The sequence below is a fragment of the Lates calcarifer genome, linkage group LG19 (assembly GCF_001640805.2).
Source record: "Lates calcarifer isolate ASB-BC8 linkage group LG19, TLL_Latcal_v3, whole genome shotgun sequence".
Classification (NCBI taxonomy): domain Eukaryota; kingdom Metazoa; phylum Chordata; class Actinopteri; family Centropomidae; genus Lates; species Lates calcarifer.
Window position 1 is genome coordinate 5,486,834 of NC_066851.1, and position 23,357 is coordinate 5,510,190.

Consider the following 23,357-nt stretch of genomic DNA (forward strand, 5'->3'; position numbering starts at 1 on the left):
TGTTTTTAACTACTTTTATTATCTTAGTCATCATTATCATCCTAATTTCAGTCACTCACTTACAGCACAAAGGACTGACTGACAGAGCTCATATCAACAAACTCAACCACTTCATCCTTTCATTCCTCCAACAGCATCTCAGTAACATCACTCTCCAGAAAATAGAACTATAATTTACTTTCTAAAATAATAACAATATTACACTTACAATCAAATATACAACAATAACTCTTTGTATTTATAATCAAAAATCAAATGGAAAAAAAAAACTATATTCATCTTGTTGTATTTAACATGACTGTGACGGGGCACAAAGACAACACAATCACTGTGGTTGCATTTACACACAACAGAAAATCCGATTTATGACAAAGTATGTGTAATAGATTTCTCCCATTTATAATTGCTATTGTTATTACACCTGCTCAGGCCAGGTCAGCTTTTCCAAAACAGATCGCAAGCATTAAAAAGTTATTACTATGGAAATGGAATTTATTTTACAACAATACTTAGACATTTTGAGAAACAGGTTTATTTTGGCCTCTTGCTGAGCTCGATGACAACACTCACACTCACACTGAATATGATGCTAACACTAGCAGCTGGTTAGTTTAGCTTAGCTTACGATTAGCTGGCATACATGAAAAATGGGGCGCACAGACCCACAATCTGTATGTTGCTGTTTTTACAGTATTGTGTACAAATTAAACAAGGAGTAACATTAGTAACAGCTGTACAGATGCAAGTAGGAGCATTTTGTTTACCTTTTGGCTAAGCTAAGCTAACAGCCTCTGGCTCTAGCTTCATATTTACTGCACCGTCACGCAAGTGCTACTGATTTTCTCATCTTCCTCTCGGCAAGAGAGCAAAAAAGTGTTTGTCTATTCCTTTAATTTCAATGATTCCCATGGGGAAATTGAGTCATACTATACATACTAAAAAAATTAGTAAAATCCCAGAATGTCATGAAAATATGGTTAAACAACAGGACATATAAAGGCGGTACACATGAGCTTACATGTGCTTCAATTTAAAACTCCATAAAAAGAGCCATTCCTCGAACACCTGCTGATATAATCTGATCTCTTCCATGTGTAAATGCAGCCTGTGTTTTGGCATTTAGACTTTACTGATCGATTGATTCTTCAGTGATCTGTTGATCATGTCTGTCTATGCTTCAGTAGATTCTCAAAGATCTGGTTGTCCTGAGTCATATAACTGTTTACCTACCCATAATCCATGTTTGTCATTTTGCTAGATTTACCCTCAGTGTGAAAGGACAATGAAATTGTGTGTGTGTGTTTTGGTACTTAACAACATGTAAACAAAATGTAAACTTTTAGGCTTCTGAATGCTAATGCCGGCGTAATGACTTAAGCCAAAACGTATTTACATCTTTGAACAGGACAAAAACAACAAACACACACAGCATACTACAAATCACATACAACCAGACACAAATATGCACAGGCATCATGTTGGCACACATACACAGACATGGATGTACATGCACAGACACAAACAGGCACACGAAAAGTGCAGATGGACATAAACAAGCAGCGACACGCACACTCACGCAGTCAAGGGTCACAGCCACAGCAAGGCATTGTGGGAAGGGTAGGTAGGGAGGGTGAAGCGTGTATGGATATTTATATGTACTATTTGCATTTCTATACAGTGTGTATATCTGAGGGTATGGCAGTAAAACCTTGTGCAGGTGTGTGTAAGTGGCATGCAGGCATGCTGTGTGTGTATGGGGTGAGTGCAGCTTGCAGGTCCATTGTTTGTGCCACTGTGCTACAGTAGTGAGGCTATAAATGTGTGTGTGTGTGTGTCTCATAGTGCTCTAGGTATGATGGTGAAGGGCAGAATGGGGCTGCTGGCCTCCAGCTCCAGGGCGGTGAGGAAACACTCTGTGGCAGCTGCAGCGTTTCCCTGAGCCTGCAACACCTCACCCAGACTGTTCCACACATCATGAGCCGTACTGAGGACAGGACAGGAGAGGAATAAAGAGGAGAGGAGGAAACAGGAGATGGGTGGAGGGGAGGGGGGAGGTGCAGGAAGAAGAGAGGAAGAGGAAAGTGAGGAGGGAAAAGATGGAATCATGGAGAGGAGATGAGGAGTGAAGAAAAGAGAGTAGAGGAAATGGAAAGAGAGGAGAGGACGGCAAATGGGAGAAAGGGGGAAGTAGAGAGAGATTTAAGGAGGGGACAGGTGGAGAGAAGAACAGAGGAGAGGAATAAAGAAGAGAGAAAAAGAATGGGAACACATAATGTAATTATTGCCTTGAAAATATCAACAATCAAGTACATTACACTGGCAAACACACACACAGACCTACCTGTTGACCTGCACAGCATCCCTCAGGACTTTTTCAGACAGACTGTAGCGCTGCAGCTGGTGAAGAATCAGACCCTGTGGAGAGGCAGAGACACAGGAACAAGGATTAGAAAATAGAAAAGAAATGATTAAAGAGGACGAGCTGTTTTGAATGCTATTCAAGTTCAAGGTCATACTCATGTATGAGGATTCCTTTAGAGACACTTTTATAGGACTAATGTAATTCTCCTCCTTGTAAAATAAAGTACAAGTTTATTCTATGACAGAAAGTAAGTCACTGACATGTCACTATGCAATGAGTTGCGTTATTTTCATAGGGCCACATATTCTACAGAAGCTGTTCATATACGTTGACAGAGCAGCAAATAACCTGTTGTACTGTAAATGGCTTCCACTTGCCCTCACCACTCCTACTCCTACACTCCACTCCTCCACTCTCCATTACTGAACTCGTCTCATACTCTGGGTAGGTATGAATAAAGGGAAAGGTGGAGTGGAAAAATCTTTGGGGTCCAGTGACGGTGGCAGGATGGAGGGAGGTGTGAAGGAAGAGGGGCACTCTGCATGCTGTCGAGGGCTCTCCAAGAGAGAGGCTGTATGCTGTATATGAACAGGTAAACTGGGAAACATTTATTATTCTCCACTATAAGAGGGAAACACCTGTTACCATGGATACTGATACACACTTCTCTCATTCAGCTATTTAGAAATATTACCTACTTTTTTCCCGTAAATGTATATGATTTGAACATGTGCTATATAACACATGGTTTGCTCTTTTTTTATAGACTTTTTGGCCATAAGACAAGTCAAATGACGTCAGGAGTAAAGTGGTGGTTTCCCTTTTTGACTGTAATACCATAAACGCACAATTAAAAAAGATAGTCAGGTGTAAAGCAAATGTAGTGAAAGTTTATGTACATGACCAAAATAATATTAGAACTTAAATTACTGAGATGCTTCATTGCATGCTCACACATACTGAGTCACATGTTGCATCTCTTTATCTAAAGGCCAAGATTTCATGAGCTGTGTGACTTGGGACAAGTGGAAAGTCTGTGTACATTTTCCACGAAATGGCTCAGCAAGTATGAAACTTTCTAGTGTACAGTTTGAATAGCACTAAAACTAACTTAGTGTCCAAATCCTGGGAAAGAAGGAAAGATGGATTAAGTAATATTTATTCTGATGCCTCCATTATTATAAATACTATGTTGGAGAATTTTTGTGTAGACATGAAGATCTCAAAGTCTGATTGTTAAAAGGAGTGTACACCATATTCTACATTTGGCTCATATGAACTTGTGATGCCTTTCAAGCACCATGCAGGCTGGGCATTAAGCTGTATGCCTGATAAAACAATTATGCATCCATTCCATTTAGGGATAGTGGAGCTTGGTAATTCAGCACTGATGCAGACCGACTCTCTGAGGGTTTTATAATCTACTTGTACACGCTGACTGGTTTTGGATGGCCCGCGATGTGGTGCAACCTCCAAATGAATGTGCAAACAGAAGTAACAATAAAACAAGAAAAAAATAAAAGAAATAGAAATAATAGAAAAAGAAAACAGAGACTAAAGATAGACCCATAGCTAAACTGTGTGCTGAATATACACTGTACAATTGTGGTAGGATCATATACCACAATACACTGTGCTTTGAGTGTAAGTCAGTGGACTATATATAGAATTGCACTAGTAAGATCAGAGTAATTTGATCTACAGATGTAATACATAACACCATGAATAAAAAGTCGAGGAGAGAACAAAAGAAGGAGACACAGTTCCCTCTCTTCACAGAAGGTCTAGCAGGGCTGTCCCTGAAGACTGTGGCTAATTACATAAAAACACACAAACCCTCAGGCGGTGTGGACACAGCAGGCAGACGGGACAAGATTTGTTATGTTCACATGAGACAGAGCAGAAAGAGGACGTCAGAGTCTGAGAGTGTGGGATCTGAAAACTGTGAGCCCACTATACTCCAACCAAAATGCTGGACCCCTAAACTTTAAATGGCTGATTGAGGGAAGATGTGGTCTTAGGGTTGGGATCAGGCATTCAGTTGAGATGGTTAAGATTTGGGTAATGCATTATGTCAATGAAAGGACCCCAAAAACATGGTGTACAAGGATGTGTGTGTGTGCGTGTATTTTGTGTATTACCAGTCTCTGCATGGTCTTGACATGTGTGGGGTTGATGGACAGGGCCTCTTCATACCAGCGTTTTGCTTCATCTATGTTGCCCCTCAGCTCGGCTATCTGCCCCCTCATGTACAGCACGTTATGGGATGTGGGGAAGAGGTTGGAGGCTTCCTGTGTGCAGGCTGAGGCCTCTGCAGGTTTTGACATGCTGATGTATACCTCAGCTATCAGACAAACACACAGACAGGGAGGGGGATTACAAACAGAGGCGTTTTATTAAAAGGTGCAACTTGCAGCTGTTTCAAACATCACAGCATCACCAGTATTATTACTGTTGTGAATGTAACTGGCAGCCTGTGTTTCATAAATTAAGGCTGAATTTCCCATAAATATTGATGCAGCATGGTACAAAGAGGATGCTGGCCTAATAAAGTAACATTTTTAAAGCTCTCACACTGAACTGCAGTAGCACCATTATATATTTAACAGCAGTCTAGACATTTGCAGCCCTCGAGTGCAAGTAAAATGGTTTAAGAGCCACAAACAGAAAGGAACATGATTAATGCTGAACATATTTAAAATTGCAAAACGGAGAAACAAAATGAGAGAGCAAGAAAGTACGACTCAAATTTTCAACCTCAAATGGCATCAATAAGAAAAAACATTTTCAATATCAAGGTCACCTAATGCATTGAGCGTATTGCTGTGATGAAGACAGAATGATACAAACAGAGAATGAGACAGACAGAGGAAATGAGTTTGAACTGTCTCCCTGTCTGTGCTGTGACTGGATGATTACATTAGCTGTGTCGCCAGGCTGGAAATGACCACCTCTGACAGGAAGCAGCTGGACAGATAAACAGGAACACAAACAACCTCTGTCTACGTGTGTGTGTGCTGCCCGCATCTGTTTATGTATACTCTGCTTATGTTTGTGTCTGCCGCTGATGCCGAAACGAAACTCAGGGCTCCAGTGAACCCTGGGGGAAATTTTATCCGATGTGACTGCAGATACCGTCAAACTGCTGTTAATGCTAATGCTAGTACACTCACTACAACTTCCAGTCTGTTTGTTTACAGTAGTACCAGCCAACTGAACTAACTTTACTTCTCAGTTGACCAGAGGCATGTTCCAAGACATTTCCTAAAATGTCAGATGCTACATGAGCTTACAGGATGTAACTGGTGTTATTTTTTGTATCTGTTTTATTTTGTGACCTCATCACAACTACCTCAGTCAGATAAAAGTGAACGGATTAGAGACAGAATGGAATTTAAAACTCACAGAGGCTGCCTACGAAATGTTAGTGTAACTTCAGAATACATGGTTTTACAATGTTTTTTTTTTATGTGGCTTTGGTCAGACAGGAACCACCAGCCCAATGCTTAAACATGTTCATGCATGCACTGTGAATGTTTATGTGCATACCTGCATGCAGCCAGATCTGAGCCAGGGTCATCCAGGGGTGGAGGGGTCCATGTTTAGGGGCGCTGCTCTGCAGGGAGGAGGCTACCTCAGACAGAGCCTGCTCCACACGACTGGCTGCTATGGAAGTAGCATGCACCGAACCTGGAGGGACACGATCCATTACCAACCATCATACACTGCATCTCACCAAAGGCACTGACTTACAAACTACAGCAGCATTAGGCAGCCATGTGCCACAATGCAGGGTTTTAAGTCAACCAAGCACAACAGCAGATTTCACTGATTCCCATGACTGCTGACAGAAAACAGCAACTTCTCAGTGAAATCTGGAGCGTTTGGTTGCAGTAAAAAGCTCAAGAGTCTGGGCCCACACTGGCACACAGTCTCCTGTTCCTGCACTGAAGCCTTGAATCAGTCCACACCATTCCACACGCTGCAACACACAGTGTTATGGTCCTGGATTAACCAGGTTAAAATGAATTAATCTGTGCACCACCATGCATAAACACTGCAACACTCTGCACTCTGTTGATTAGTAATCAAAAGAAGTGTCTCAGTGATATTCTGCCTCTACAATTAAGTGACATCAGATTGTTACAGGGATGCAAAATGGCCTCTGCATCAGACTGCAGATTCACACTGCAGATCTGTGAAAGCAAAACACGATTTTTTGGGTTGTAAACTCCCATAATGTTTTCCACATATTTATATCCTTCAAATGTTACAAATGTTACATATATATACCTGAATGCCCTGTCATCCGTAGGAACCACCCCCTGCAATATAGTTCTCTTTTTTTATGCAGAGATTTCGTAAGATTTTTAGTGTCAGTGTGGTTAGCCACAATTTCCAACATGAAGAGTGTTGAAAACATGCTGAGTCTACAAAAGAAGAAGAGAGGTAAGACATTTTAGAAGGGCCTTCCAAGCCTTTAGGGATTGAGTGCTGGACAGTGTAAAAATAGAGTTTGGGTGGAGTATCTCTTAAAAGTAGTTCATTTTTCATGAATATGTTTTGACTAAAATGTTTCTCAAAATGCTAATTTTTTGATTTTTGAGTTTTAGCGCGGGCTGAAGGATATTGATGTCTACATGTGCGAAGTTTGCAGACATATCTATATAAATAGACTGAACTCTGTGTCTCTGAACTCTCATTGTCTCAACAATGCTTATTTAATCCAGTATAATTTGTTCTGTGTTTAATTTTGATCAGTTTGTAGAGTTTGTCAACTGTGTTTACTATTTTAACATTCTAAAATATATTAGTAACTAACTGCATGCTGTAAAACAGAGTAGATTTCCTTTCCTGCATAAGTTGTTGTGATATTTTGTAGATAGTTGAATTCCTTAAAAACATGACTGATCAAAAGGTAACATGTGGTAAACAACATTTTTGCTTTGGGCTTTGGACTTGTTTTGTTTTATTGAACTGTTGCATCAATTACAGCCTAAAGGGATTAGATAACATAAAGATATCTCTTTACACCCTGACAACATGGACTAAATTAGAAGTGACTGGAGGTCACAGCTAGCTGGAATAAAAGCTTTAATCTGATAAAATAAAGATTTCCTGTCCCCTTCTCTTATTCTAATCTCTCATGGTCTGTCTTGTTTCTCCATTCACTACACTGATATGGACTGTGCTTTTGTGAGTTAAGGGAGAGAAACTACCCATGTGTAAAAGATGAGTGAGATAAGAATAAAAAGAGAACATTTGAAGATTAAAGCTCTCTCTCTCTCTCTGTGTGTGTGTGTGTGTATCAAGAGAGGACAAGTGTGTTACTGATAAGTGGATTTACGGAAATGACAAAAGGATGTCTCTCTCTCACAACACAAACACATTTAAAGTCGAGTATCCTGATATGAGGGGCAGACTATAAGAAGCAACGTATCAGATGGCAGCATGCAGCAGCCCAGCCTAGTACAGCACATTTAAAGACATTATGTTGAAACAGGATAACATGTATGGTTCCCTAAATTAACCTAACACTGAAAATCTAAAGTTTTTTGTGCAAAGTGAGGTTGTCAGCTGGTATACCCAAAGGTTCAAGGAAACTCATTATTAATATGAGACTTTTCATCAATCTCTCCGTTTCTCTGCCTCATACAAACTTTTACCCCACAGTAAACCCACCCTTTTTTTCCCCTGTATCTCATACAGACAGTTAGGTGCAGGACCTTGACAGTGAGAGAAAAAAGTGCTAGTCAGTCAGTGATGAGTAAAACAGCTGGAGAAAGAGGTAGAGAACTGGTAGTGTATATTTTCTTGTGGATTGCTTTCACTTATGCCATTTTGTGCCCCTAATATTTATCCATCTGCTGCACATTTGTGAAAAAAAGGAAAAAATAATATACTACATCTGACTATTTTAAATGTACACAAGTTTTCACTTGTTGGCTAACAGATTACTGTGGAAGCTTCTTGAGGTGACTTGTAGCTTAAATGTTCACAATTCACAGAGCAACACATAAACTAAAGCTGCTCACTGAATTAAAGGAATACACTGACTTACAGGTCAGGTGCAGCTAGCCATCCCACCACAAGCTGGCTATATGTTTTCCCCCTCTGTGCTTCTAGTGTGATTCACATTCTTACAGCTGAGAACAGTTACTTTTATATTCAGTGAGAGCTGGGCAATATGGCCCAAAGTGTTATCATTATAAAAATGTTCATATCAGTCTATACTGATAATGAATGTAAAATCATTATTTCTTTCAAGTTTAAAGTTTGTTTTTTTTCCTTGATGTCCCGAATATGACTTGCACTTGCCAAACAGCCCAGTACTAAGATTATGCAGTTTGCTCAAGTACAAGTATAAATGGCAGTAAACCAACAAAATATTAATAATATTTGCTCTGAGCTAAAAACGACTGATGCATTTTTCCTCCAACAATATAAACAGTGGTCCGTTCCTTCCTTATTTCACCATTTATTCCCTCATACAAACCTTACATAACAGCTTGTTAGATATCAATAAAAATTAATAATAGCACCCTGATAAAAACAATTGACATCATTGGTAACTATGTCTCATTCCTGTCATAACGGTACGTTAATATTATTATTTGTCAACTGCAGCCACATTTCACAGATGATTAGAGTCAAAAGCAGGAAGCTGCTTCTTGTCTTCCTTTCTGTGAGTGTTTGCTTTCTCTTTTGCTAAAAAAAATAAACATCTTCAAATGACATCTTCATCTGCCTTTGACAACTCAAACAGCAACCTCTTCATGTATTGTGCTGTAAAGCAACCAAAAGATTTCCAACCAAAGTACAAAGCTGCTCCCTGAGTACATCCCACTGCTTTACTCTGACAAACTGTAAAGAATATGTATGTATAACACTGTTTTTGGGAGCTCACCTGAAGTCACTGTATTCCTTTAATATACTGTACCATCAACATGATAAAAACCTATGCAACTCTCCAGGAAAATGGTTGCAGACATCAAGCTAAAGCAGAGGATATATGTACATATTGTCTTCGCACACATATTGTACATATATCTGGACCTCTTCAGAAAAATGGAAGGCCAACAGGGACCAAAGGGTGGACAGAGCAATGGATGGAAAAAGGAAGGTCAGATGGAGGTTAGATGGCTACTTACAAACAGAAAACATGGAGGAAAAACCAAGAGTGTTAGCGTCCTGAAGGCCGCCTTGAAAAAACGGAGGGATGGGAAAAAACAGAAAGACGGTTGTTAATGATCGAGAGAGAGGAAGAGACAGAGAAGAAATATCCAAATCATTATGAGAGAAAAAGAACGCTGATTCTACAGAGGACGACTGTTGAGAACAGCAAGGTGATTTTTATTCTTCACAGCAGCCTTTTAGACCACATAGAGAGACACAGGCTGCTTCTGTTTTCTGCTAACTAAACCTGTTCAAGAACAGTGACAACCTCTTTTCATATTAAAACAATGCTGTCTGTATTTTTCTGTAATTATATAATGCATTTCTATTTGCAATTTTAAATAATGTAATTGTTCTCAGGCTCACTGAGCAAAATCATGTTCTGAAGAAAAAAAAAACAAGCTGTGATTTTATGCAGCTAAATGATTAACCTAAATAACCATTGTTATTCTTTTCCAGTACAAACATCATTAGTAGAAGAGATGGCAACAAGGAGAGACAACATAAGGTTGAAACTGGGAAACAAGACAAATGAATGTTGGCTGAAATGAAAAAATCCTCACAGAAACAAAGAAAGAGGAGGAGACCGCAAAATAGTAACAATAACAAAAGATAAAAAGCCGGGAAAAAGCAGAGAGATGTGGAGAGACAGTAAAGCTGTAATCTGTGAAAAATGATTTTCTGTAATATCAAAAAGAGAACACAATTAATCTCTAAATCCTAGCTGCATCAACTTGTGATTGTGTGGTATTTTGACCTGCGTAAGTCAAGTGAGAGAGCTCATCTGAGACCTTGAGTAAGACACAAACACACTAAGCAACTGCATCAGCTGCATCAAGGCTCAGCTGCACTCTGATCCACACCCACAGCATCCGTACACGTAAACATGCGGATCAGCAGGTCTGAGAACTAAGTCTGACTGTGAAGCACATCCAATACTCCCAGGTTAGTAAGTTTAGTTTTAAACTCGGTGGCCAGGCTTGTGAGGTTTACATGACCAGTCAGCTTCAAGATTCACCCTGTCTACAATCTCACAGAGGTCAAAAGTATAACAGGCTCTGTGACTGGTCATGACAGGAGAATGCTGAGTTTTTGGGCCATCAGCTTGTTGGTCATCACAATATATCCCCAGCAGATTGGTCATGATAGTGCTCCATGCTAAGACTGTGGTAACACCATAAGATCAAATGTTGTCAGTAGTCAAGAGTCCTGGACGCCAGTCTGACTTTAGTTCCAGTTTTTACAACAAGTAATTAGACTCAGACTTAACCGATAAGTCTGGTGATGCTCCATGTTTCTATGTACTTCTTCAATAAATATCTTAATAATAATAAATTAATCTAATTAACAAATACCGCATTCAAAGTCTGATATGTTTGATTCCTCTGTGTCACATCCATGGATTTTACAGAAACTGGCATTGAAGTTAGTAATGAAGCTTCGGCAAATGCTCAATGAGGAAGATCTCTGCCCTCACATTCTGCCTTGTTCCCCTTTGGGTTAATGTTGTCTATATACTCATGATCTATTTCTCTCCCTTACCTCCACTTTCCCACTGTGTCGAATGCCTTCATTCACAATCCAGGTGTTACCGTATCCCACCAATGATCTTTTGCCTGCATTCCTTCACTGGATGCCACTCTGTCATTATCATTTCTATTCTGCCCATCTGTCTTTCAGACCTACTATTGCGCAACCCACATCCTCCCCATCACCACCACCACAACCTCCGTGATGTCCAGGGGCGCTCATCCAAAAGTTTCCATCAACCACCCACTGGCTCTACTCCACCATCACGAGCATTTAGACTCCAGGGGTTCTGTTCTATCTCTTATCTTCATATAGGCCTACGTTTATTGAAGGTGATTCACATCGATGGAGTCTACTCTCCAAAACTCTGTCTGTTTCTTACCTCAGTAAATTTTGTTATTCACTTGCATTTGGTCTCTACATCAGCACTAATGAGTTCATTTTTCATTTTCTAAGTTTTGACAGGGACAGCTGTTCCTCTACTTTGGATATTGCTAGTGAACTATTCGACACAGTGATTAGCACCGAGCACCAGTACATACTGGGAATGCACTCACTACTAAATGTGCAAATTTACCAATAAGCCAATCTCCCAAAAACTCAGTGTATTTTTTAGGTCAACGTCCACACCATGCTACAGGACAGGAGGACGTGAAGGCAGATTACAGCTGGAGGAGAGCCGGCGGAGAGAGACGTGGTTGCAAAAGGAGTGAGTCCTTGTCTTGGTGGGTGCAGGTGGAAGAGGAGGAGGAGGGAGATAGGGAAGAAGAGGGGGGAGGAAGGATGGGTTTTTGGGTGCCGGGAGAGGAGGAGGCTGGAAGATGAAGACAGGGGAGGAAGGGGAGGACAGTGGGGATGAGAGGCTGGAAATGGTGGATGGGGAGGTGGGGGAGACCATTTCAGAACCAGAGTGAGAAGAGGAAGAAACTGAGGCTAAAACAAAGGAAATAAAACAGCAATAAGTGAAATTAATCAAGGAATAATGAATTGAAAGAAGCATACAGTCTGTCACTGGTTCTTTATCAGCATATACATTCTACAAATCCCCCCAAAAATATTTACAAAATTCTCTCATATTGTAATGTTTATAACTTTTGTGACAAATTTATCTTAGATAAAACAGCAACTTATCAAAAAGAACAAAAAAGAAAGAAAATCTAAAAAAATAGGAAAAAAAATCACCAAATATTGTGATCAGAGTAAAGAAAGGTGGGCAAGAATTTTCTACAAACATTTCTCTCTGACATCTGGAGGTATGAATTAGAATAGATCAATGTAAAAAAAAAACAAAAGAGCCTCACTCTTGACTTCTTTTGCATAATTAAATAATCGTTGAAATAAGCTGATTTTGCTAGTGCATAAAGATATTAGGGTCGCTATTACATAAGGGAAATTAATCGTATGTGTGAATCTTTGTTTACTGAGAAATGTTGAGCACAACTGGATTTGTTTCACTGGAGAGATGCTGGGGTCCCTAAGGAGGAGGGAAAAACCGTGTGTGTGTGTGTGTGTGTGTGTGTGTGTGTGTGTGTGTGTGTGTGTACGCCTACCGGTCTCAGGGTCACTGAAGTCAGGCAGAGTCATGGCGTTGAGCTGTCGTCTGTCTGCAATGGCTCTATCCAACAGACTGCTGCCACGCCCTGAATCACTGCCACAGACACACATTTATGTACACATGGGCACAGATAAACATAGACACAGACAAAACAATGCCTGAGGGCCAGTGTTTTTGCATTGCCTGTGTTGCTAAGCAAACATGATCAGGCTCCTTTTGTTTTCTTAGTTACTGTCTATAAAGATGCTCTGAGTTTAAGCTTTAATGTGGTCAAACAGGAGCTGGTCACACCAAGTTCAAACTAAGCCAGTATATTAATGAAATAAAAGCTGGTTGCACCACACAACCTGCTCTTATGTAGAGATCAGTGGTTACAAAATATTTACACCCAGTAAAGGTTTAACAAATAGAACAAATGTTAGCTTGCTAATTTGTGAATTTATTTAGGTTAAAGAATAAAACTACCAGTAAAAAAGATGTAATGCACTGATGTAAACTACAAAGATTTTATACGACATTTCACAAAAATAAAACAATATACCTCAAATCACAAACTATTATGCTAAACCATTAGACTACTTGATTCAATAGCATTAGCTGGGTTTGCATAATCCTTTACTTTTTATTCTTATTCTTATACTACTTATTTTGAACTACATGAATGATACAAACTCTGAAACACATATTTCTCCATGCAGGTATAAATAAAACAAAGTCATATCTATATTTACAAAGGACTGGTGGTTAAGTTTAATATGTCATTTCACATTTCTAATGCTATAGTGACTTCCTGTTTTCATGGTTGATTGCTCTGGATTAGACAGTGGCACAGATGTTCCCTAGCAACCGTTTTAAGACATTATGTATAGTTTTCATTTTATTCTAGTGACTTACTAAACCACTGGTATGAAACTAACTAGTAGTAACTAAGATAGATAAAACCTCATAAGGAATAAATGAAAACAAAACATACAGTGAAACTGGTATTTGTATTTTGAGAGTGTGTGTGTGTGTGTGTGTGTGTGTGTGTGTGTGTCTGTGTCTGTGTGTATGTGTACCTGGGGTTGGTAAGGTTGTAAAAGCTCTTCCAGATCTGCAGCATGTGTTTACAGGTGAGCAGAGCTTCCTCTGGTCCTCTACACATGGACTCCAATTTCACCTTGGTATACAGCAAACTGCAAAACACAACACACATTTAAACAAACACTCATCTGAAGCTAAGTCTAGTGAATCAGGAGTAAATATAGATATTGTGAGCTTTAAATGAAGCTCTGTGCTAGTGTGTGAATCTTACTTAAAGTTCTCTGGGTACTCAGACAGGGCCATCTCTATGATATTGAGGGCGTCGTGGTAGTGTTTCTGAGCAGAAAGCAGCAGGGCCAGCAGATGAAGGGAGTGAACATCATCCCCTTGAAGCTGCAACGCCTGTCGAACATAGCCTAGTGCCTCTGGGATCTACACACCGACACACAGACAGACTACAGGTTTTCACTACAGTTACGGATAAAAAGCACCATGTAAAAAGAGAGCTTTATAATTCCCTGATGTTCCCTAACTTTTGCTTGCTGATATTCATCTCTAAAACTTCCATGCTCATAGTGATTTTATCCTGCCATTATCATATATTGTGTTACCTGTCGGGACACAGCAAGCTGCAATGCCAAGTAGAAGGCTGCTAGGTGGTCAGTAGGAGACAGACTCTGAGCTCTACGGAGAGAGAGAAATAGATTTTGCGTTCAGACATTCTGAATAAAAAATTCAATAAGATTAGATGAAACTTTAAAGATCCCTGTGGGCAAATTGGGTTGCTGCAGCAGCAAAATGGTAAGAGGGTAGCAAAAAGCGCAAGGTAATAGAACATGTAAGAAATCAAACCAGAGGACATTTAAACATTTAGACACAATTAACAACGACAATAGGATATTTATAAGATGAATAAATGAATAAAAAGCACGAGATGACATAATAAGGGACTGCAACAAAGTGTAAGTAATGTAAAATATGTATATTAAGACCATTAAGACTGGTCATATTGTTAATAAACATAATTTACAATTGAATATGTGCATGATTAGCTGCAGACTTTACCACTATGTCCAGGAGGAGTACCCACGTGTATAGAGACAGTGCTAGTGTTAAAAGTATGTGTGCGTTACAGTCTTGTTCCAATCTCAGAGCATATTTATGGATGGAGCTTGATGGAGGCTGTCTAAGGACAGAAATGAGCACCAGGTAATACACTTTGTTCACAGATTGCAAGGGTACAAGCAAATATAGGGTCAGATGACATAGAGTAAACTACACTAGTCTAACAGGGTAGCGTCTTTAAACTGGTCCTCATTTTGTTAGACTGAAAAAAGCATTTGGAGCCAAGAAAAATAATTCTGAGGGAAATGTGGGTGTAAAGAAAGAAAATGGAGAACAACATGGCTCAGTCCCAACCTCTGGAAGGCTCCCAAAGCTTTCCTCTGGTAGTCCTCCTGTGTGCTTCGCAAGGATGCTGAAGAGATGCAGAGACAGGGACAGAAGAGAAGAGAGAAAGACAATCAGGCACATTACACAATTATACAGTCCAGAGTCTGAGACAACAGCTTTTACTGGACTACAGTAGAGTCTCTGAAGTCATGATGTTCTCATATTGAACCAGAAACAAAAATGGATACATGCTTTGTCCTATGTAAAAAGGTCCCACTTCTACTTGACCACGCTGTCCTCATTCAGCATGGTATATGAGCTGGCTTACTTCCTATATTAACATGAGACTAATCCAGATTTTAAGCACAAACAAGATCTGTACTGACCATCGGTGGCTTTAAGGCTGTAGACCAGCCCAATGGCCAAGTAGCCTTTGGCTCGGAACTCAGCAGCTTTCTCCCCCATGTCAATCACCATCTTTGCAAAGCACTCGCCCTCATCAAGCTGGATTGTTGAGTAAAGAGACATATAATCAGGTACTTTATACAGAGAATGGTGGAAAAAAACACATCATTTTAGACAGACAAGACAAAGCAGTTTTAAAGAAGGGCGTTAACAGAGAAAATTGAGAAAGGTAGTTTATAGTCTATAGATTACTGATGCTTTATCAATTAGCTGTGTTTGAGTTTATGTCTGCAGGATGGCCCTTACCCAGTGCAGGGGTCCGATACACAGTTTAACAGCCAGCAGTGGGATGGTGGGGTCGTCAGGCTTCAGACGAATACACTCCTTAAGGACTTTAACAGCACGAGCTGATTTGCCAGCTGCCATTAGTGACAGGGCGAGCTGGTACCACAAATGAAACTCTTCAAAGGCAAACTTCATGGCTCTCTCCAAACACTGGATATTGGAAATAAGACACATCTCATAGGTGTATCTATAAGTTTCATTGTGTTAACGTATCGTGTTTTACAACCATTACAGAGCCAATTACATTACATTACATCGATATATTTAAGACAATAAATATGTGTGTATGATGGGTGTGTAGGGCCTTTAACACTTTTCACAGTCAGTTTGATTGTATCTATGCAGCCTACAGAGGTATTACTCACCTCTGACAGCATCTCGTACTGCCCCCTCCTGCCCAGAGCTATAGTCAGCAGGTCATACACCACAGAGGCAGACTGTAGGCTGATGATACGATCGTTATTGTGTTCAGGAATTCTGCTCAGGACAGCATCACGGTTAGCCTGAAACACACACAAAGACAGATATTAGTTTATAGATGATAAAACAGCACTGTGGGAAGGTTCCCTAATCCACTGTTTTAGAGAGGAGTGTGAAATATTTTCCAGTGGGTGTTTGTGTCTCACCATGGACTCACTGATGAGCAGCAGCAGCAAAGCTTCTTCTGTATTCTCCTGAGGGCAAAACAGACTGAAAAAGAGAAATGCACCAAGAGAGTTAGAAAGATGGAGTTGGACAGGGATTAGAGGAAGAGAAAGAGGAAGATGGAGAGAAAATTCATGAGGAGAAAATGGAGAAAGCTACTGGTGAAAAATTACATTGGCAACAGATTTAATTTTAGAACTATGTTGGCGATTTTCCTTGATTCTCCAAGTTTAGCATCAACAAATGCACATTATCACTTACTTCTCCCCCGAGTACACTCGTGGGCGTCGGCTTAGGCTGTAGTTCTTGCTGTGAGTGTGTCCTTGTCGCGTGGGATCGTCCAATGGCGACACTGTGGGCGGGTCTTCCAGAGGGGACCAGTAACTCTGTTCACACATTCCTCTGAGCAAGATCTCTGCAAGCTGTCTGGCTATGGTCTACATGCACACACATACATACACATTTGGCAAAGATACTTTGGCACCTACACAGCAGCAATCTGTTTACTTACTTAGCGCTTACTTTACTTCTAATATACTCAGAAACTGTTATATTGATGGTTTTACTCCAGTATAGACTGTAATCTGGAGTCTTCTGTATTGTATACTAAAAAAGTTTGAAACTAGGTCTACTTGCTAGAAATGTTTATGTTTACACTCACTGTTTCAAATAGAGAAGAGTTTTTTTTTGTACAACTTGGACTTCTACAGACTGAAGCAGTGTGTCAATAGATAGGTATTAGCTGAGAAGCAGCATTATGCTTAAAGGAAAAGTTCCACATTTTTGAGAACATGCTTATTTGCTAAGATAGATGAGACAATCTGTATCACTCACAGGTCTGTATGATAAATAGAAAGCTGGAGCCAGGGGGTGGTTACTTAGCTAACCATAAAGACAGGAAACAGGGGGGAATAAGTTGCCTGGCTCTGTCCAGAGGTAACAAAATCCACTCATCAGTCCCTCTAATGCTTGTTAATTAACATGACATATCTCAGTTATTTAAAAAGGTGTAAAAACAAATTTAAAAAACACAATACAAAAGGCTTGGCAGGAAGAGGAATTCCTGAGATTGACATGCAACCAGTGAAGACTAAGCATGTAAGTGTGGATTTCCCAAAATGTCAAACTACTCCTTTATATAAGCCAAGTGAGGAGCCTGAGGGAAGTGAGATGTAAACACTGCCTAATCATCATTTACAAACACCCCTCACCATGCGCAAGTTCTGTGTAGTTCTGGTCTCAACAGCCCGAAGAATCTCCCGAAACCGACCCACACCTTGTGTAAGGTTGCTATGGCAATACAGACAGGAAACAGGAAGAAAAACACTTGTCAGAGTCTGCAGTATGTGAGAATTCAAGATATTTCAAAACAGCCAGGTGTGCGTACTCCTCACTATGTCCAAAACATTTTCAACTTTTTATCTGTGAGTGAGTCAGTGACTGGGTGAATATTAAGTAGCATCAATAGTAGCTGCCAGTTTTCAAGATGACACAGCAAAAGCCTGTCTCAAGGTGATGTAGTAAAGCCATATAAACTTCATCTCCAACATTAACATTCACGTCTCAGGACTTTGATCTTTGAAGTTTGTTTATATCTTGTGAATATTTCATGTTGTACTATGCAATTTTGCATGCTGGCTGCTTCAGATGAGGGAACGTTTTTTAAGGTAGCTCTGCTCAGAAATGACGTGAGGTGATGTCAGTGAACTACATCTTCTTCCTCATCTAAATTTGAATTCATTACTTCCTGTATGAGGACGTGTTAATATCTGGTACCAGAAGTTAATTAGGTCGATAGATAGGAACCTAAAAGTTGTAGATTCTTCTTTTTTCATCTCCTGACAATGGAGTGAATCCATTGCAAGAACACTGAGTTACCACTGGAAATATACAGATTTCACTCAGTCCACTATAAAGCAGCTGCCATAGTCCTGCTGTACTTAAAACAACAACAGTGTGGGAACTACTTTCAGCTGCACTGTGTGTTCACACATCTTTCCTTTTAACCACCTGTCAGTAGCTTTGTAACACGATCACTACAAAGTGGGTGGAAGGTGCCCACAAAGGGTTGTTCTGAGTTTATGTTTGGGCAACTGACGCCTTTTCTAAACTAGAAAATAGTTTGAACTTTAAGAGACGTCTAAATACAGTTTAAAAGTTTAATGGTTCTGAAGTAAGACGTAAGAGTTCTAAAGTTTTCCTTTTCTTTCCTTACTGGCCTCTCGTACCTATCTATCTGCCACCACCTGTCTCCCTCTCTTACCCGTTTTTGAAGTGGATAACATGGGCTCTCTGCAGGCCTGTCTCCAGGAAGTAGCCCAGCTCCTGGTCCTGGGCCGTTGGGCCGGGCTTTGGGCTGCGGTTCTGAATTCCTGCTGACAACGCCTGCAGAAACACACATACAGGGAGTAAAGAAAGAAATTAAGACAAACCACTGAGGTGTTGTAGCCCTGGATCTTACCATATTTTAAATTATTCTTTTACCTACCCCTCAATCTACCTTATTTATATAACTATGATGTTATAAAATATTCCTACAACTTCACATTTTTCTGTACGTAACGACTTTAACTGGCTTTACATCCCATTTTCTTCATTATACCTTTTATCACACTACCACTATCACACCTTCTGTTAAATTCAGTCAAGAATTTATGGAACACATCTCATATTATAAGTATGTTAATGTTGGGAGTGTTTGATTTGTATCCTCCTGCCTTTTATTGCAGTTTACTGTTGCTTGTTGCCAGCTCAGTCCCAAGAGACGGTCTCCAAATAAAGAGGAAGAGATTCGTTTGCCAGTTGGCTTTCATGGGTGGTAATGCATTAGTCAAACTTGCACACTGTCAGTACAATATTCATCACACACCCACAGTGATAGCATAACACTTGGGAGCCCAGGCGCTAACAAGATATTTGGTGAGCACTTGTGTGACACTCAGAGAAAATACTGCAACCGATAGTTATCAAACAAGCATGCCAATTTCACACCCTCAAACACACACACACCTTCTCAGCTTCCTGCAGGTAGAGAAGAGCAATGTCTCCTGACTTTTCATAGCAGGTGATGATTTCCTGCTCTCTCTCTGTTGTGCCCCTATTGGACGATGGAGACCCAGTGTTCTTATTGGACAGAGACGGAGAGGCAGCTGGGACCTTCTCTAGACACAATCCTGAGGGGAGAGAAGAAGTGAGTGATCAGGGTGACAGGAAAAGAAACAAAATGTCAGAATGGCTATGAGTCAATTCAATGTGTGGTATTCACTTTGGTGTCATTTGGAGTTGTTGGGTGTGGTTTTTGACAATGCCATTTCAAACCAATCTTCTTAGTGCTCAAATAAATAACTGTTTTAGAGTCATCATGTTTATAATGTATCAATCATGAATAACAGGCTACAGTTGCTTGAGTTCAACTGGTCTAGTGAACTGGACAAATTAAAGAATAAATGAAAATAAAAAAGGAAAATATTGACTGTATATACATAATGAAGAGATGTAAGTTGAGTGTCTGTATCAGCAGTGACACTATACTGCCCCCATGTGGAGTGAAGCAGTACTGTAGATATGAAGGCAGATTGAACTGATGGCAGGTGAAGTGAGGTTAGGAAGGAGACAGGAGACAGTCCCTGTGAGTGAGTGCGTGCATATGTGTGTGTGTGTGCGTGCATATGTGTGTGTGTGTGTGCTGCATATGTGTGTGTGTGTGTGTGTGTGTGTGTGTGTGTGTGCACGTGTGTATACCTTTAGTAGCATAGGCCTCTGCTATCATAGAAAGTCTATACACAGGAGCTCCCACCAGCTGCATGTCATCCAGGTTCACCCTGCTGTAGTGACCTGTCAATAGATGTTATGTAATAATGAATAAGCCAACTGATTTGATACACTGATGTTTCACACATACAATCAATGGACCTTTTCAATTAACAGATTTCAACAATTCAAAACAACTTTTAAGTGTTCCTAAATATATATATATATTTTTTATTGATTAGTGGTAAGTGTGTGGATTACCTAAAGCATCTCTGTATTCTCCTTCCACGTAGCAGAGTTTAGCCATCAGCAGGCTAGCTTCCTGGATGTAGTCGGCCTGTAGAATGGAGAATGTGTAATACAACACAGGAAAATGATGTCATGGTTTTATGGTGGAGACAATGTGCCAGACACTGTAAGCTTAGCATGACTGCTCCCAAACTATTAAAACTAACTGCACAAGATTTAAAAATTGGCACTGGAAATTTCATACAAAATGAGAAAATAAATAAATAAGGAATAAGAAAATTTTCAAAGTGACTACACAGGCTAACAACTAACAATCCATCAAAGGTTACCTTGAGGTTTCCTCTGTCCAGAGCAGCAGTGAGGTGTTTCCTGACCTCCACCAGTTTGGGTCGGGGGCCCCTGGGACTGGCTCCCTGTTTGATGGGATTCTCCTTCAGGTAAGTCTGAAGCTTACATTCTCCCAGCAACAGCTCCCCTAGGTCATCTACACACACACATCCAAAAAATCCACTTTAACAGACTTGAAGTAAATAAAATCTAGACAGTAAGGGAGAATCTGTAGTCAGTCTAGTCTAGTTTAAATCTACCAACCAATCTGAGATTAATCAATATTAAATCTAAGGGCAATATATGGTCAGTCTAGGTTTACTGTATAGGGTTCTAAGGTTAATCTACAGCCAATCTAGGGTCAATCTAAAATTGAGTAATATGCAAGAACAATCCCATGCCAATGTATCCACTATAGGAGTTCGCCACATGGTCAGCTTGACTGAGATTGTATGAGGTAAATCAACATACAGAGAAACACTGATGTACTTGGACACATACCAGCCAGAATTATGAACGGCCATAACAAGCTCCAAAGTTGTGAGTGTGTGAGAATGTTCAGAGGTTCAATTGGTGAACTGACCGCTAATCCTGTTACTTTAAACTGATCCCAGTCAGTGACCAGAGCTAATAGCTCTCATATGCCAAAGTACAATCATGTCGACATAACACAATGGCAGCATTTTTCATAACAGTCAGAAATCTACTGAATGTCCACATCCTCCACAACAGCAGGAAATCATGTTTTTTATTACTGCAATAACAAAAACACTGATTCTAAATTACTCAGTTTTAGCGTACATTATAATCTCATTTATTCTATGCAATAATCACACGTCCAAGCATCAGGAGATTTTAAATTTTCACTCACAGAAGGCTGAATCATTTAGAATAATCTAACAATATTTTTGTTTTAAGATTAAAATGCCACAAGCCGTCTTGATCCTCCTACAAATATAAAACACAGATGAGCTCTTTCTCTGATTGTGCTTTTGACTCTGTTCAAATGCCCATTTTTTATAAAATGTCAGAGGTCTTAACATTAGGCTTTTATTGTCCAGAGTAATCTCTCCGCAAGTGGACTTTGGCTCCTGAGGCTGATTAATAATAGCCACATTACACTGCTGTACAGGTATCTTGATAGGAAGATGCCAGGAACCTAATAGAAGATATTAATAACGCTGAATAGTAATGAAATGCATCAGCCACCACGAGCTGTCTTCCTGGGCTATTTTCATTAGTGGCAGGAGAGAGCAGCAACACACATATCTACAGAGGAAGAGTGCAATGTCTCCAGAATGACAGGTTTATGATATTCAGCAGTTTGGAAAATCTGTTGGCTCAGGGGTGATATTAAACTGCAAAAGTGATGAGGATATAAAAATCCCTGTCAGCACGAACGCAACACGACACTGATGACGCCATATGTATACAAGTATGATATTACATGAAAAAAAAAAAACGAATTCAAAATGAAAATGTGGGCTAAGCATTGCGTTAGGATTGGAGATATTGGTCAATATGTAAACTAAAATGTTACACTTTCGTTACTGACTATTTACTGTACTGTCAGTTTACCATTCAGTATCATTAGCATGCAATTTGACAGCTAGCATGTAGCAATCATGCACCATAACCACATAGCTAAATAAAGTGAAGCTAGGTGCGATGCGAAACCATCATTTAAATATTCTGTCAATTGTGAATGTGTTGTTGTTTTGGCAAATGTGAGAGCTTCGTGGACCAAATGTAGAGCAGATAACCAAAGGCTGGGTACTTCTGGTGGATTCGGCATTGATAAATTCAACCGAGACTGTTCTATGTAAGTAAAATCTTAACTGCAAAACGTGTTAGTACTCGCTAACATCCAGCTATTGGTCGAGGAGACAGTGGGAAAAGGGGGGCGAAAGGTCTTTGGGGGTGCATGTCGATTATTAGTAAAACGCCATTAGCTTGTCATACAACATCAAACTATTGACAGATTTCTGAATGGAGTTCCTGTTGACGGGAGGGCAGAGCGAACCAAGAGGCAGAACTGTCAGACCACAGGAACTAATTGTTAGCAAGTTCTTCATATCTTACAAATCTCAGACGCATTACCTCCGAGTTTACACACCAGACTACCCAAAAGTGGTAAAAATCCTCATTGACGTGACATGTCACATTCTTGACCTCTGTTAGCTAGCTGGCACAAAGCAGAGCACAGTGTTGGAGAACTCCTAGAATCGGCTGCCGCTGTCAGGAAGTACCGAGGAGCCAGAGCAGGGAGAAGGCCCTGCCAGAGACTGAATGAACGAACAGCAGGGAAACCCACATTTCTCACCGTTTGATATTAGTTTGGCCGAGAGCTGTCGTACTAACTCCGGTATCTTGTCCCATTGGCCCTCGGAACGACATCGCTCTATCTCGGTCTCCAGTCGTGATCCAGACTTCCTCGCTGTCATTTTCGTGAGTGGGGTCGACTGGACCAAAACACCAGAAGACAAGATCCCTGTCGACCGTCAAGCTAATGTGTAGGAGAGAAAGGGCTTCCGGTCACTACTTTCGAAATAAAGTTCTGGTTACCATGTTGGTGACAGTATCCCTTTGAATTAAGGG

General features: G+C 40.2%; 1 protein-coding gene across 2 annotated transcripts; it reads right to left on the reverse strand.

Moving 5' to 3' along the window:
* On the reverse strand, window positions 1–23,277 carry ttc7b (tetratricopeptide repeat domain 7B). Of its 2 annotated transcripts, XM_051078061.1 has the most exons (22): window positions 23,083–23,277; window positions 20,762–20,916; window positions 20,445–20,520; window positions 20,175–20,267; window positions 19,443–19,606; window positions 18,697–18,818; window positions 17,645–17,723; window positions 16,695–16,870; window positions 16,415–16,478; window positions 16,154–16,291; window positions 15,750–15,938; window positions 15,425–15,542; window positions 15,066–15,123; window positions 14,258–14,330; window positions 13,918–14,078; window positions 13,682–13,798; window positions 12,619–12,716; window positions 11,735–12,001; window positions 5,912–6,052; window positions 4,504–4,706; window positions 2,342–2,415; window positions 1–1,984 (listed from the first exon to the last, which is right to left on the reverse strand). In XM_051078061.1, exons 1-22 carry the CDS (start codon window positions 23,201–23,203, stop codon window positions 1,837–1,839), a joined length of 2,835 nt encoding a protein of 944 aa, XP_050934018.1. In that variant the 5' UTR covers window positions 23,204–23,277; the 3' UTR covers window positions 1–1,836. The 2 variants fall into 2 exon arrangements, with proteins under 2 accessions (XP_050934018.1, XP_018550722.1); XM_018695206.2 differs by lacking the exon at window positions 11,735–12,001 and having other exon boundaries at window positions 23,083–23,276.
* Between the last annotated feature and the right edge of the window lie 80 nt (window positions 23,278–23,357).

What these genes read in the sequence shown, in the direction of transcription:
- ttc7b (XM_051078061.1), bottom strand. Translation starts at nt 23,203, where the DNA reads ATGACAGCGAGGAAGTCTGGATCACGACTGGAGACCGAGATAGAGCGA. An exon ending in CTACACAGAACTTGCGCATG is followed by an intron (nt 16,871 to 17,644) that starts GTGAGGGGTGTT and finishes GTGTGCATGTAG; the next exon opens with ACCATAGCCAGACAGCTTGC. An exon ending in GTATCGGACCCCTGCACTGG is followed by an intron (nt 15,543 to 15,749) that starts GTAAGGGCCATC and finishes TCAACAATCCAG; the next exon opens with CTTGATGAGGGCGAGTGCTT.